Below are 16,399 nucleotides of genomic sequence, written 5' to 3'. Positions count from 1 at the left end.
TAAAAAATTCCAGGAACTCGCCATGCCCCTCACGGAATACCTTGGGGTGTCTTCTTTCCAAAATGGGGTCACTTGTGGGGTTGTTATACTGCCCTGGCAATTTAGGGGCCCTAATGTGTGCGAAGTAGTTTGAAATCAAAATCTGTAAAAAATGACCGGTGAAATCCTAAAAGGTGCTCTTTGGAATGTGGGCCCCTTTGCCCACCTAGGCTGCAAAAAAGTGTCACACATCTAGTATCGCCGTACTCAGGAGAAGTTGGGCAATGTGTTTTGGGGTGTCATTTTACATATACCCATGCTGGGTGAGATAAATATCTTGGTCAAATGCCAACTTTGTATAAAAAAAATGGGAAAAGTTGTCTTTTGCCAAGATATTTCTCTCACCCAGCATGGGTATATGTAAAATGACACCCCAAAACACATTCCCCAACTTCTCCTGAGTACGGCGATACCAGATGTGTGACACTTTTTTGCAGCCAAGGTGGGCAAAGGGACCCACATTCCAAAGAGCACCTTTCGGATTTTACAGGCCATTTTTTACACATTTTGATTTCAAAACTACTAACCACACATTAGGGCCCCTAGAATGCCAGGGCAGTATAACTTCCCCACAAGTGACCCCATTTTGGAAAGAAGACACCCCAAGGTATTTCGTGATGGGCATAGTGAGTTCATGGAAGTTTTTATTTTTTGTCACAAGTTAGTGGAATATGAGACTTTGTAAGAAAAAAAATAAAAATAAAATAAAATCATCATTTTCCGCTAACTTGTGACAAAAAATAAAAAGTTCTATGAACTCACTATGCCCATCAGCGAATATCTTAGGGTGTCTACTTTCTGAAATGGGGTCATTTGTGGGGGTTTTCTACTGTTTGGGCATTGTAGAACCTCAGGAAACATGACAGGTGCTCAGAAAGTCAGAGCTGCTTCAAAAAGCGGAAATTCACATTTTTGTACCATAGTTTGTAAACGCTATAACTTTTACCCAAACCATTTTTTTTTTACCCAAACATTTTTTTTTAATCAAAGACATGTAGAACAATAAATTTAGCGAAAAATTTATATATGGATGTCGTTTTTTTTGCAAAATTTTACAACTGAAAGTGAAAAATGTCATTTTTTTGCAAAAAAATCGTTAAATTTCGATTAATAACAAAAAAAGTAAAAATGTCAGCAGCAATGAAATACCACCAAATGAAAGCTCTATTAGTGAGAAGAAAAGGAGGTAAAATTCATTTGGGTGGTAAGTTGCATGACCGAGCAATAAACCGCTAAAGTTGTGGAGTGCCGATTTGTAAAAAAGGGCCTGGTCACTAGGGGGGTATAAACCTGTGGTCCTTAAGTGGTTAAAGAGCCTATTCGTATTGTCGTGGTAGGGAAGTGGATGAACCCATCTCCTCTCCTGACATGTCCGTTTTAGTAACTACCTGAATTCCCCATGTCATAACAATCCTAGGGCACCTTCCCTTGCGATTCTATATTGTGTCACTTCTCTATTATTCCTACCAGAAGTCTGCAATAAAGGTCCAGAGGGGTGTTACCAGTTGGGGATGTGTCCTTGCACAGTCAGACTATCCAACCAGTGCTGCTGGTGTCAGACTGTACAGGGCTCAGGAATCTTTCATAAACAACAATAAACATATATATATTTTTTTTTTAAATAGGCTGATACATTGTAACAAAACCTCAGGGAATTGCGCTAAACTTAATGTGTATAAAACATAGTAACGTTACCTGATGAAACACCGGCTCCTTCCATTGCAAATAAACCTGAGGAAAAAACACAACGGTTATTATTACCTCCAGTATTCAATTTCATCACAGTACTACACCACATGCTGATGTAGCAGAGCTCAGTCAGCTAAACATACCTGGTCATTAACCTTAAAGGGGTTTTCCATAGTTAATACGGTTGAAAAAAACAGACATAAGCCCATCAAGTTTAACCAAGGGATAGGTGGGGACACGAATCCCTGAGATTTTTTTTTATTGATGACCTATCCAGGTGACTTTTTTTTTTTTTAGATTTGAATACTGATGACCTATGCTCAAGATCAGTCATCAGTATCTGATCGGTGGGGGTCCGACACCTGGGACCCCCGCCGCTCAGCTTTTTGAGAAGGCACCACAGCCTTCTCTCTGTTCACTGATCATAGAAGTGAATGGGGCTGAGCTCCGATACCAAGCACAGCCGCTATAAAATGTACGGAGCTGTGATAAAGTGGCGGCTCTCACAGCAGCACCGCTGCCTTCTCAAACAGCTGATCAGCGGGGGTCCTGGGTGTCGGACCCCCACCAATCAGATACTGATGACTGATCTTGAGCATAGGTCATCAGTATTAAAATCTAAAAAAAATAAAAAACTTTTAACGAATGAGCACCCAATAAGGAACCTATGAAAAATACGGTCTGAATTTTCCTATGAGGTTTCAGTTCATACAAAGTGCCACTAGAGGGAGCCATCTGGCGGCACTGCTACATCTACAGCTTACAGAGTATGGCTCCACAGTCTGCAGTCCTGGGGCTCAGGTCACGTGCATATAACGTGGTGTAGCTTTACTTGAAATCCATCATGGCTTCACCTCTAATCACATCCAGAGCAGCATTTACAATTTTTAAGTCCCTAATGAACGAAACGGCTACTACACAGAGCCTAGTGCGACTTCTCCCACAATGCATCACAGCAGACTACGAGCTCTGCTACATCTTGCCTGTTCAAGTCCTGCATCCTGAGAGCGTATAGCATGAATAACCCCACCCCCAGGAATAAATATTACTTACTGTAGTTACTATCACACTGAAAAGTATTAACAGGACGAGCAGCAAATAATTATAGGAGCTTCTGTACTTGAAACATTCGTATCTGGAAAAAATAAATAAAAAAAGAGCAGAGCGTCACAGTGTGTACTCCGGGACAGAGACACGGCAAAGGGTAAATTGTAATATGTTACTAAGACAAATGTTTTCATTTATTGTATATATAATAGCCCTTAGGTTGCCAGGAGATGGACTTGGGTCTTCCCTCCTTTCAGTTAGTGGTGAGCGAAGCGAGCTTCGGATTCTACATCTGAAGTCGCTTCGTTCAAAACTTTGGATTAATACTGTACAGAGATAAGAATGTATGGGTTCCAATGAGCCGAAGTTAGTTATTCGCGAAGTTGCGCGAAACTTTATTGAATAACTTTGGTAGTTGATTTTTAGTGGAAAACCACTTTTAAACTTGAACCCAAACTCTGCTTCGGTTCTGAGTACTATAACCCCCATCATTTCTGCTATCTATCTATCCTCAGGGGTTTATGGGCAGTGTATACCAATGGTATCACATCCAGGGCTTAAATAGGGAGGAAAGGCTCATAACCCCTGAAGAAGCCTGATCTTCTGGTGAAACTTGTCGGGGGGGAGCAGCGTGCGAGCGCATAGCATAGGTATACAGTACAGGGTTATATAGATTTAATAGCTCTTGCCACTGGGGAATTACCACTGTGAATACTACTACCACCCTCAGGGCCAAAGCTACCACTCCCATCCTCCACTGCCCTCTCCTTGGCTTCAAAAGCGTGTGGAGGTAGGGTAATGACTGATGGTGGAAAGTGGGGGTGCACTTAGTCCAGATCTGCACATGATAATTGTCAGAAAGCATCACTACAACTCTGGGGACAGTCCTACAGGAACCTGAACATTTACACATCTCCACCACTAGATGGCAGCAGAGGAGCGCACCAATGTAAAAAGTCTTCTGTACGCGCTATATACTGTACAACAACCACTAGTGTTGAGCGAACTTGTGTTTTAAGTTCTGCGTATCTAAGAATCGCGTTATGGATTCTAAATTCCGTTATGGTCCGTGGTAGCGAAATCCATAACGCGATTCTTCGATAACCCGAACTTAAAACACAACTTCGCTCAATACTACCAACCACCTAAGCATCCAAAAATGATAGAAATGTGTCAATAAACTCCAGGCCTCTGGGAATAGGAAGCCATAACTCTCATGGGAGCGGAGGTGGCGGCCATGTTGGTGATATTTGTGGGGGGGTACACAATGTAGTACACAAGGTGTCACTTACAAGCAGTAGACGAACACGCTGCAGCTGTAGATCATGGGCAGTTCATCCAGAAGCTGCAGAGAAAAACAGAGAAAAATAAACAAAACATGAGGACGGGATATAAAAAAAAAAAAAAACATTCAACCAGTTAGTGACCACCAATACACTGGCAGTCGTGGAGGTGATGATGCGCTTCCTTTCTAATGAAAGCCCCGGAGGTCTAACGTGTTTGTCTGCCTATCACAGGCCCTAACACCATGCTTGTCAGCTTTACACCGACAGGCATAATACACTGCAATACATGAGGAATGCAGTGCATTAGGTCAGCAATTAAACAAGTCCCCTAGTGGGGCTTATAAATGTTATAATAAAAAATGCAATTAAAAAGTAATAGTAAAATAAATTTTATTTATATATCTCCCAAATGCATACAGAAGAAAAAAGGCAGCATTCCAGATTGGTGAAAAAAAGTGGACGGCTTATTCACCCATCTAGCAGCAACGTTTCAGATCTCTCATTGGAGCCTTTGTCTAGCTGAGGCAGAGGCTCCAGTGAGAGAGGTGAAACGTTGCTGCTAGATGGGTGAATAAGCCGTCCAATCTTTTCCACTAATCTGAAATGCTGCCTTTTTTCTTCTGTATGTATATATATATATATATAGTAAAATATGTTTACAGAAAAAAAAAAATATAATAATTATATATATATATATATATATATATATATATATATATATATATATATATATATATATTTTAGTTTCTAAAAAGGGTTTTCTGGGATTTTGATACTGATAGCTCATACTCAGGATCAGTCACCAATATCGGATAGACGGGGGTAAAACTCCAGTAAGTGCTGTGGCCTCTCCCTCGGCCAATGACGTCACGTTCATTGGTCACATGACCTAGGCGCAGCTCAGTCCCATTCCAGTGAATGGAGCAGATCTGCAATACTAAGCCCAGCCACTATACAATGTACGGCGCTGTGCTTGGTAAGAGCGCAGTGTTCTCCTTAAACAGGCGGGGGTCCGACTCTCTGCACCCCCGCCGATCATCTGTTTGAGGAGACCATAGGCCATGTGACTGATGAATGTGATATCACAGGCCTAAGGAAGAGGGCGCAGCGCTCACTGAAGTGCTGTGGTCTCTTCGCTGATAGGCGGGGATCCAGAAATCTTAATTGCAGGCCATCGGTATCAAAATCCCAGAAAACCTGTTTAATAAAAAATAAATAAAATAAAAATTTCATGTAAAAAAACACCTTTTATAAAAAAAAAGAAACAAAACACAACATAGATCCGATATTGATGAACTTTTCTGAGAATAGGCCATCAGTATAAAAATCCCGGATAACCTCTTCAATTTATTTTTATTTTTTATAAAGTATCCATAAGTTGCATCGTCACATCCGAGGACGACACGTACTTTAAAATGTTTACAATATTTATCCCGTTTAGTGACTGCTATAAAAAAAAAAAAAATACCATATAAATGAAGTCAGAATTACGGTTTCTTGTTCATCCTGCCCCTCCACCCCAAAAAAGAAAAAAAAGGTTAAAAAATAAGTCCTTTGTATCCAAAAATGCTTATGCTGCAAAAAAAGCCCCCAGAAAGCGCACAAAAGTTATGTGTCAGAATATGACGACACAAAGCGATTTTATTTCATTAAAAAAAAGGTATTTCTTATTTTATTTAAACGTAGTAAAAAATTTAAAAACACTATAAATTATGTTATTTATACCACACAGTTAAATTTATAAAAATCATAAGAAACAATGCAGCAAATTGTGCGGAACCCCCTTTAAAATACAAATTAATAATAATAATAAAATTACATTTATTACATTTACCCCCAAATGGCACAATCAGAAAAAACAACTTGTTTGGCATTTTCATTGCGATAATTAAATAAAAAAAATAAAAAATATCACTTGGCCATTAGGACCCAATACAAGCCAGAAACTAAGGGGTTAAAGAGGAGCTTAACGACAACCTCTAAAAACCAACTGCGGCGTCCAGAAACAGATTCATCGCTGTGATGGTCAAGTTACTGATCATTTTTAAATGCGACTCTCTGAAACTTCATAAAAAAAAAAATACAAAAAAAAACAAAAAACACTACAATGTCTGCTTGCTTGCTGTCAGCAAATGGAAATATCTTTGTCTGAGGCTAGAAACCTGTAGACTTAATACTTCTCACAGCTGAGGATTTGTTACAGTGGTATCCAGTTTACAGCAATCCCCTGTGAGTGAAATATAGCAGCGTCCGGAATCTCCCTCCTGATAGTCTGTTACAGTGTGTCAGTGCAGGGAAGGCTCTGTTCACATTGAGTTATATAACTTTACATTTGCTGATTTCATGGCTCCAAAATATGCAACCGCCTACACAGTCTCCAAGGTCAAGAAGAAAGCAGCCATCTTCTAGGACCGCAACGTCTGGCCAAGGAATACCACGGACAGGAGGTCACAGCTCGTCAGTGCAGATCACACTGCAGGACTGCACCTGATAAGACCCGCAGCACATCGCCTGCGATAGGGCGTGATCACACTGACAGCAGCGTGTGTACCAACACGTTCAGATAACAGCATATTCTACAAGGCGACCTCTACAGCACCCTGCCCCCTTAATACTGACCCCCCCACAGTGCCCCTCCTTAAAATAGGACCTCCACAGCAGCCTATCCCCTTAACTTTAACCTTCACAGCAGCCCACCCCTATAACAGTGAGTTTCACAGCACCCCACTCCCTTGACATTGACCTAATCAGGGGCCCGCTCCCTAAACAGTGACCTCCATAGAGGACCGTCCACTTATCTGGACCTCCACTGTTCCCTGCCCCATAACAGAGACCTCCACAGCACCCATCCCTTTAACAGTGACCTCAGCAGGCCTGCCCCCTTAACAGCAACATCCACAGTGAACGCCCCTTTAACAGTGACCTTCACAGTGCCCGCCCCTATAACAGTGACCTCCCCAGCAGTTGCCCCTTTAATAGTGGCCCCTGCCCCCTTAACAGTGACCTTCACAGCAGCTGCCCCTTTAATATTGGCCCCTGCCCCCTTAACAGTGACCTCCACAGCCCCCTGCTCCTTTAAGGATAGGCTATGGAGTCGCACTGCGACGTGCAACATGCTGTGACTGCGACACGACAGTCGCAAAATAATCCATCCAAGATGGATGCATGTAGCAGTGTACTTGTGCCCTATGTGCTGTGCGACTTAGTGTCGTCGAGTAGCCCTAGCCCAAAGCTGACCTACAGCAGCGAAGAAAAATGGCTTGGTTGTTATGGAAACCTGGAGTAAAACTTTGTGTATGTGGAGACTAAGGTCCTGCGAGCTTCTATTGGCTAATAAGGGTCATGTGACCAGGCTTCTATTGGCTAATGCATTTTTGGGGAATATCTCACACAGGGATGTCCTTTCGAACAGCTCACTCTGACAGCAGCACTGTGCTACAGAGAGAAAGTCACCCTCCCTCCCCCCCTGCAGCTTACAGAAGTAGATTTTTACCTTCATTTTTTTCAATCCATGTCGGCTGTGGAGCGGGAGGGGGAGGGGCAGGGGTGGGGCCTAACCGGATCAGGGAGGTGCCATATCAGGACCTGGGGGAGGGGTTTCTAAGTCCCTGAATGGCCACCCTACCTGCCTCCTGAACTGTGACCTCCACAGCACTCTGCTCCCTTAACAGTGCCATCCACAGCTCCCTGCCCGTTTAAAGCTGACCTACAGCATTGAAGAAAAATGGCTGGGTTGCTATGGAAACCTGGAGTAAAACTGTGTGTATGTGGAGACTAAGGGCCTGCGAACTTCTATTGGTTGATAAGGGACATGTGACCATGTGTATGGCAGTTGGGATATGAAGAGAAAGACTTGCAGGCTTCTATTGGCTAATGTAGGTCATTTTTGGGGAATCTCAGGAACGGTACGTCCTAGAGAACTGAGACCCCCACAAGATTTTTTTCCAGGTAGGAAGGGATGTGTATACCAAGTTACTTTGAAATCGACGGTTGCGTTTTTGAGTGATCACGGAATACACACATACATATATACATCCTTCTTATATATATTTTTTTTCTAGGAATGTCCTTCTCATCACGCCCCAGGATAGAACGCTTAATATTCCTCTACACCTGAGATCAGCTTCTTCCAGTGTGAATTGTCACCTCTACTGAACAATGTACCGATATGTGAGCTGCCAAGAGAATGGGGGGGAAAGGTAAACGGGCACGCTTGAAGCACATTTCTGACTCGCAACATCAGCTCTGCTTGAAATCCATGAAGCCATCTTTACTGCAACAGCAGGAACTACTATAATACTGCTCCTATGTTCAAGATTATAACTACTATAATACTGTCCCCTATGTACAAGAATATAACTACTATAATACTGTCCCCTATGTACAAGAATATAACTACTATAATACTGCTCCTATGTACAGGAATATAACTACTATAATACTGCTCCTATGTACAAGAATATAACTACTATAATACTGCTCCTATGTGCAAGATTATAACTACTATAATACTGCTCCTATGTACAAGAATATAACTATTATAATACTGCTCCTATGTACAAGAATATAACTACTATAATACTGCTCCTATGTACAGGAATATAACTACTATAATACTGCCTCCTATGTACAAGAATATAACTATTATAATGCTGCTCCTATGTACAAGAATATAACTATTATAATGCTGCTCCTATGTACAAGAATATAACTACTATAATACTGCTCCTATGTACAGGAATATAACTACTATAATACTGCTCCTATGTACAAGAATATAACTATTATAATGCTGCTCCTATGTACAAGAATATAACTACTATAATACTGCTCCTATGTACAAGAATATAACTACTACAATACTGCTCCTATGTACAGGAATATAACTACTATAATACTGCCTCCTATGTACAAGAATATAACTACTATAATACTGCCTCCTATGTACTAGAATATAACTACTATAATACTGCTCCTATGTGTAAGAATATAACTACTATAATACTGCTCCTATGTACAAGAATATAACTACTATAATACTGCTCCTATGTACTAGAATATAACTACTATAATACTGCTCCTATGTACTAGAATATAACTACTATAATACTGCTCCTATGTGTAAGAATATAACTACTATAATACTGCTCCTATGTACAAGAATATAACTACTATAATACTGCTCCTATGTACAAGAATATAACTACTACAATACTGCCTCCTAGGTACAAGAATATAACTACTATAATACTGCCTCCTATGTACAAGAATATAACTACTATAATACTGCTCCTATGTACAAGAATATAACTACTATAATACTGCTCCTATGTGCAAGATTATAACTACTATAATACTGCTCCTATGTACAAGAATATAACTATTATAATACTGACCTATGTACAAGAATATAACTACTATAATACTGCCTCCTATGTACAAGAATATAACTACTATAATACTGCCTCCTATGTACTAGAATATAACTACTATAATACTGCCTCCTATGTACTAGAATATAACTACTATAATACTGCTCCTATGTACTAGAATATAACTACTATAATACTGCTCCTATGTACAAGAATATAACTACTATAATACTGCTCCTATGTACAAGAATATAACTACTACAATACTGCCTCCTAGGTACAAGAATATAACTACTATAATACTGCCTCCTATGTACAAGAATATAACTACTATAATACTGCTCCTATGTACAAGAATATAACTACTATAATACTGCTCCTATGTGCAAGATTATAACTACTATAATACTGCTCCTATGTACAAGAATATAACTATTATAATACTGACCTATGTACAAGAATATAACTACTATAATACTGCCTCCTATGTACAAGAATATAACTACTATAATACTGCCTCCTATGTACTAGAATATAACTACTATAATACTGCTCCTATGTGTAAGAATATAACTACTATAATACTGCTCCTATGTACAAGAATATAACTACTATAATACTGCTCCTATGTACAAGAATATAACTACTATAATACTGCTCCTATGTACAAGAATATAACTACTATAATACTGCTCCTATGTACAAGAATATAACTACTATAATACTGCTCCTATGTGCAAGATTATAACTACTATAATACTGCTCCTATGTACAAGATTATAACTACTATAATACTGCCTCCTATGTACAAGAATATAACTACTATAATACTGCTCCTATGTGCAAGATTATAACTACTATAATACTGCTCCTATGTGCAAGATTATAACTACTATAATACTGCTCCTATGTGCAAGATTATAACTACTATAATACTGCCCCCTATGTACAAGGATATAACTACTATAATACTGCTCCTATGTACAATAATATAACTACTATAATACTGCTCCTATGTACAAGAATAAAACTACTACTATAATACTGCTCCTATGTGCAAGATTATAACTACTATAATACTGCTCCTATGTACAATAATATAACTACTATAATACTGCTCCTATGTACAAGAATAAAACTACTACTATAATACTGCTCCTATGTACAAGAATAAAACTACTACTATAATACTGCTCCTATGTACAAGAATATAACTACTATAATACTGCTCCTATGTACAAGAATATAACTACTATAATACTGCTCCTATGTACAAGAATATAACTACTATAATACTGCTCCTATGTACAAGAATATAACTACTATAATACTGCTCCTATGTACAAGAATAAAACTACTATAATACTGCCTCATATGTACAAGAATAGAACTACTATAATACTGCCCCTATGTACAAGAATATAACTACTATAATACTGCTCCTATGTACAAGAATATAAATAATTTTATACTGTAAGGGAAGAAATCTGTCTGTCTGTTACCTGCATTTCGTACTGCAGTGTCATGTGGAAGCACCAGGATCCCATCCCGACAGCTGCAAAACACAAGATTACGGTAAGCATTATATGTACAGCGATATGGCTCTCTATATAGACTTCCATACATGGATGGGCTCCATAGTCTATAGGGACGGTTTATATGGACACTGCTTCCCCAGCACTCTCAGCCCTACTGCATATATGCATGCTGGGAGTTGTAGTTCTACAGCTTCGTTCATTCTACTCACCTGCTAAACCCAGGTAGGCGACCAGGTATCTGGTTTCCAGCCTGTTTTTAACCACTTGAGTGGCGCCATAGATGGGAGGTAGGATCATGATCAGGTTGCTGACTGTGTTCCCTGGAGAAAGAAAATGGGAAGTTACTAATTACGCCATGTACTCTGCTGCATTGCATTGTGGGAGATGTCTTATTTACATTAGAGAACTGGGAAGCATCAGATATAAGCACTACAACCCCCACCGTGCACACACTGGACAAAATGGCATTAGAACTGGGCAGGCTTGCCATTCAGCAGTCTGGGAAAGATGGGTGACAACCCTGTAGGAGTTGTAATGGCAGCATGAGTGATTGTCACCCAGCTTTCCCAGAACCAATAATTATCATCAGTAGGCCGACTGTCCACTAGGAAAGCTGGATGACTGAGTCTCGTAATGGCGGCCAGATTGGTGGACTAAAAAAGAGGGGTGAGTGCCCTTTAAGACCTCGCCACCCTGCACAATCAGGATCACACATTTGCCTAGGGGTTTGATATGTAAATGTGCGCTCCCCGAATTTGTCTGGCACTGAATACCGGGGAAGGCGTCTGTCACCAGGCGGCCGGTACATATTTCCATATCTGCCACAGTTTGCAGGACATTTTTTGCATGGATGCCTCTGTACAATCCCACAATGCACCTCTGCTCTGCGGCACCAGAGATAAGGAGATGTCTGCGTCCTCTCATAGGACGGGGGGGAGCTCTGCCTTTACTCAAAGCCAAATCATGAAATTAATTTGTAAAGTCGCACGCTGCCACTGACGACCTTCGCTGGGCGGCAGGACACAAGGTCGGAGTAGGCGTCCAGACCTGACATTGTGTAACAGTATGTACAGGGATGAAGGAATTGTGTAGTTTTCACACTGGCCACCAGAGGTCAGCTCTCTGCCGAACTGAACTTCTCATTTTACAGCCTGCAGCAAAACAGAGCTGGGCGCCATAGAACTGGTGGGCACCAGCCGCTCCTTCATCATGATTCACAACAGTCAGTAATTACATTTTATTAAATCCTGACGGTGTCTAATGTTAATTAGGGGTGTGTCTGAAAAATCTGAACTCTGAGGGGGGAGGGGCTGCAGATTAATGACTCTGGGATCTATTTTTAATTCCTGTCTGTCAACCCGAGGAACAATCACACCCAGTGTATGTGAGAATTAGTAATCCCAGCTCCGCTACAATGTTCAGAGGTGGAGGCTGCTGCTTGCTCCCCATGCTTTACACTGCAGCTTCTCTCTATTACAGCACAGCTATGCGCAGTGACTACCGTTTAGCTGCATTCTCTATAGGAGTCTGGGGGTAGTCTGAAATAGGCCACCTGTCTCAGTGACGGCTGCTCTGTCCCTCCCCTTGCTTTACACTGCAGCTTTGCTTGTTAAAAATTGTGTAAAAAAATTAAAATAAAAAGTGAGGGGGGGGGGGGGAATCACCGCAATGGAAAGAAGGATAGGGAAGGCAAAAAGTACCCACCGCCTCTGTCCTGACTGGCTGCATAAGTGTGTGTGTGTGTGTGTGTGGGGGGGGGGGGGCTATCTGCGACAGGGCCCCCTTTACTCTATGTGCACCAATAGTCTGTGGCCCTATTGGCTACATGGGAGAGGAATATGTGCTTGACATGTGTGTAGCTTTATCCAAGGGGAAGGACCCCTGTTTGTTTCCCTGATGTTATTCCTCCTGGAAATGTATGACCACAGTAAGAACTGACATCCTCCAATCAGTGCTGACAGTAACCGACTGTGTCCATATACACATAAATTACCAGGAGGAATAACAGAGGAACGGGCACAAAGCAGAATTATGAGAATAGATGCTCCAGAATTGTTATTTCGTGTTCGAATTTACTAAAACAGACATGGACGCTGGAGACCCCCTTGAAGTGACAGGTATAGTGGTGTGACCAGGTCAGCGGAACAAGGCCCTGGCAGGGGTCATTACACACATGAGCGAGCGTCCCGCTACACGTTCCTCACGTGTCCCCCATTACCTAGCCTCACGAGCTGCATACATACAGAACATCCAGCCTGCAGACACTTCAAGGGCAAGTAAAGGTAAGTTGTTCTCTCCCCCAAACTGTAGTTCTTCCTTCTGTGTCATTGCTCCGCACAGGAGCTGCATACACAAAACGGTATATATATATATATTTTTTTTTTTTTTTTGCAAAGTAGCGAAGGGCCTGCATTTTTCCCCGCACTATTAAATAAGGTTGCGTCTCTTTAAGGGATTGGCTTATAGTTCGAGGCCAAATTCAATCCGCACACACCACGAGGATTAGAAGCACTCCGCGGAAATAGAAGTTTTGGATCGGGATCAAATTCGGGAAGATGTTTACCCAACATGAGAGGTAAGGAGGCCGGAACGACCGCGCTGCACCTGTACACACAGAGCACAATGGAGGCATCTGACAGCACGACACCTCAGCCCGCCGCGCAAGTACGCAGATGTGGGCACAGGGGGCAGGTTGGAATTAATTCAGGATAGGTCACCAATATCAGATCGGTGGTGGTGGGGGGGTCCAACTCCTGGTGCCCTAGCAGGGGTCCCAGCACTCAAATGGGCCCTCTGGCCCCTTCATATACCAAGCAAGGTCAACCCAGAACATAGCACACCATACATTTTAGACATCTGTCAGGTGACTGCTCGTTCACCCTCCTCCTATCCCTATACACCTGCATCCTCAGCCGAGAATGCCTGTTTTCTGCAAGCTGCTGCCAGAAACCCATGGAGGCCGCTGTATGAGTCATGTAGTACCACAATGTACTGAAGGGAGGCGCTACAAGGCATCCGATCGGTGCATGGACAGGCGTTTTACTACTGACATGCCCATGCTGATTGGCGGAGTCTTCCCTGGACTCTTTTGGCATAGTAGATTGAAGGCTGTTATATGGAAACCATCAACAAGCAGGCCAGTTGATACTGAATGATTATTTCTATTTCTGAATGTGCTCTAATGTTGACATCACATACACATACCAGATGCTCATCAAAGATAGTCCAAGGGTGCCCTACACGGTGCAGCCAACCGGCGGAAACCGTGTGTGGATTACTGCTAAAGGAAAGTGCCAAGCAAAGACATGTCCATCAATGGCAGCTTGCTGACGGTTTCCTTGTAGTAACAGATTTGCCTACACTACACAGCAAGACCAAAGTTAAAAGTAAGGAGAAATACTAGAGAGCCTGGGTCTTGTATTTTAGGACTACGAGGCCCCTCTGAATCGGATCTTCTGGGCAGTGACTGCAGAATAGGCAAGCGGGGCGGCACAGGCTCCGGGACCGGTGAGCGCTGATCAGATAGAAGCCAACTGGTGTGACCAGCGGATGGCAGAAGGAGGGACAAGGTGCAGGTTTTAGATTTTCGCGCAATCGATCTTGGCGGTACAATTGTTCGGCTGTATGTTGGGAACAGGCTGGGCGTGGATGATAACTGAATAATCAGACACTTGTGTGGCGGCGGCGCTCCAGCCGCCCAGCTCGCACTCGATGCTCCTTATCGGCGAGGAGCCGGCTCTGGGACAGGCCATCCGGATTAATATTTCGCCACAACTGGCCTTCTGCCGGCCCCGCTCTCCTGATCAATATCCGGACCTGCCTCCCCCACAGTCAGATGTTCCAAGTGTATCCTAGAAATCTACTGGGATCAATGACCTACTATTCATGTACAGGGAGAAAAGAGGAAGGCCCCCCACATACTCCAGAGCTGCACTCAGTGGAGCACATTTACTAACAGACTTGCGACTATTTTAGGCGTAAAATAGTCACGGGTCCCCTTTTTTAATTTAGTCGCTTGGCCGGTTTACGCTGTGTCTGCCAGTTAGGCGTGACGGGGGCAAGACAGGGGCAATCCTGGGACTCCAGCATGGGTAAGTTTACGAACATTTACACCTGAAAACAGGCGTAAATGTTGGCGAAAAACTACGCCAGCCAAGCGCAAGGACTGCCACAGATGTACCTTACTAATGACAAGACGCATGCCTTATCATCAATTAGACAAATCTAACGACAGCGCAGGAGGGAAACTAAGACTGGCGTAAAAAGGCCGTAAATATGCCCCAATACTCTGCTAGTGCAGTCACTGTGTACATACATTACTTATCCTGTACTGATCCTGAGTTACCTCCTGTATTATACTCCAGAGCTGCACTCACTATTCTGCTGGTGCAGTCACTGTGTACATACATTACTTATCCTGTACTGATCCTGAGTTACATCCTGTATTATACTCCAGAGCTGCACTCACTATTCTGCTGGTGCAGTCACTGTGTACATACATTACTTATCCTGTACTGATCCTGAGTTACATCCTGTATTATACTCCAGAGCTGCACTCACTATTCTGCTGGTGCAGTCACTGTGTACATACATTACATTACTTATCCTGTACTGATCCTGAGTTACATCCTGTATTATACTCCAGAGCTGCACTCACTATTCTGCTGGTGCAGTCACTGTGTACATACATTACATTACTTATCCTGTACTGATCCTGAGTTACATCCTGTATTATACTCCAGAGCTGCACTCACTATTCTGCTGGTGCAGTCACTGTGTACATACATTACTTATCCTGTACTGATCCCGAGTTACATCCTGTATTATACTCCAGAGCTGCACTCACTATTCTGCTGGTGCAGTCACTGTGTATATACATTACTTATCCTGTACTGATCCTGAGTTACATCCTGCATTATACTCCAGAGCTCCACTCACTATTCTGCTGGTGCAGTCACTGTGTACATACATTACTTATCCTGTACTGATCCTGAGTTACCTCCTGTATTATACTCCAGAGCTGCACTCACTATTCTGCTGGTGCAGTCACTGTGTACATACATTACATTACTTATCCTGTACTGATCCTGAGGCTACTTTCATGTTCGGTGGCTCCGTTTAGAACGGATCCGTCTGCATTATATTGTATAAAATTTTCTAAGTGTGAAAGTAGCCTGAGCGGATCCGTCCAGACTTTTACATTGAAAGTCAATGGGGGACGGATCCGTTTGAAGATTGAGCCATAGTGTGTCATCTTCAAACGGATCCGTCCCCATTGACTTACATTGTAAGTCTGGACGGATCCGCACGGCCAGGCGGACACCCGAACGCTGCAAGCAGCGTTCAGGTGTCCGCCTGCTGAGCGGAGGCTGAACGCCGCCAGACTGCTGCATTCTGAGCGGATCCGCGTCCACTCAGAATGCATTAG

General features: G+C 42.4%; 1 protein-coding gene across 1 annotated transcript in view; it reads right to left on the bottom strand.

The window, feature by feature from the left end:
* ACER3 (alkaline ceramidase 3) overlaps positions 1-16,399 on the bottom strand; it is a 42,876-nt gene that overhangs the window by 13,097 nt on the left and 13,380 nt on the right. Inside the window, exons 2-6 of the mRNA XM_044284970.1 lie at positions 11,181-11,291; positions 10,936-10,988; positions 4,068-4,120; positions 2,782-2,863; positions 1,735-1,770 (exon numbers count right to left, since the gene is read on the bottom strand). Coding sequence (XP_044140905.1) covers positions 1,735-1,770; positions 2,782-2,863; positions 4,068-4,120; positions 10,936-10,988; positions 11,181-11,291 — 335 coding nt within the window. The remainder of the gene's footprint in view (positions 1-1,734; positions 1,771-2,781; positions 2,864-4,067; positions 4,121-10,935; positions 10,989-11,180; positions 11,292-16,399) is intronic.

This window comes from Bufo gargarizans, chromosome 3 (assembly GCF_014858855.1).
Source record: "Bufo gargarizans isolate SCDJY-AF-19 chromosome 3, ASM1485885v1, whole genome shotgun sequence".
Lineage (NCBI taxonomy): Eukaryota > Metazoa > Chordata > Amphibia > Anura > Bufonidae > Bufo > Bufo gargarizans.
The sequence above is the reverse complement of the archived record's forward strand: the minus strand, read 5'-3'. Positions and strand labels throughout refer to the sequence as shown.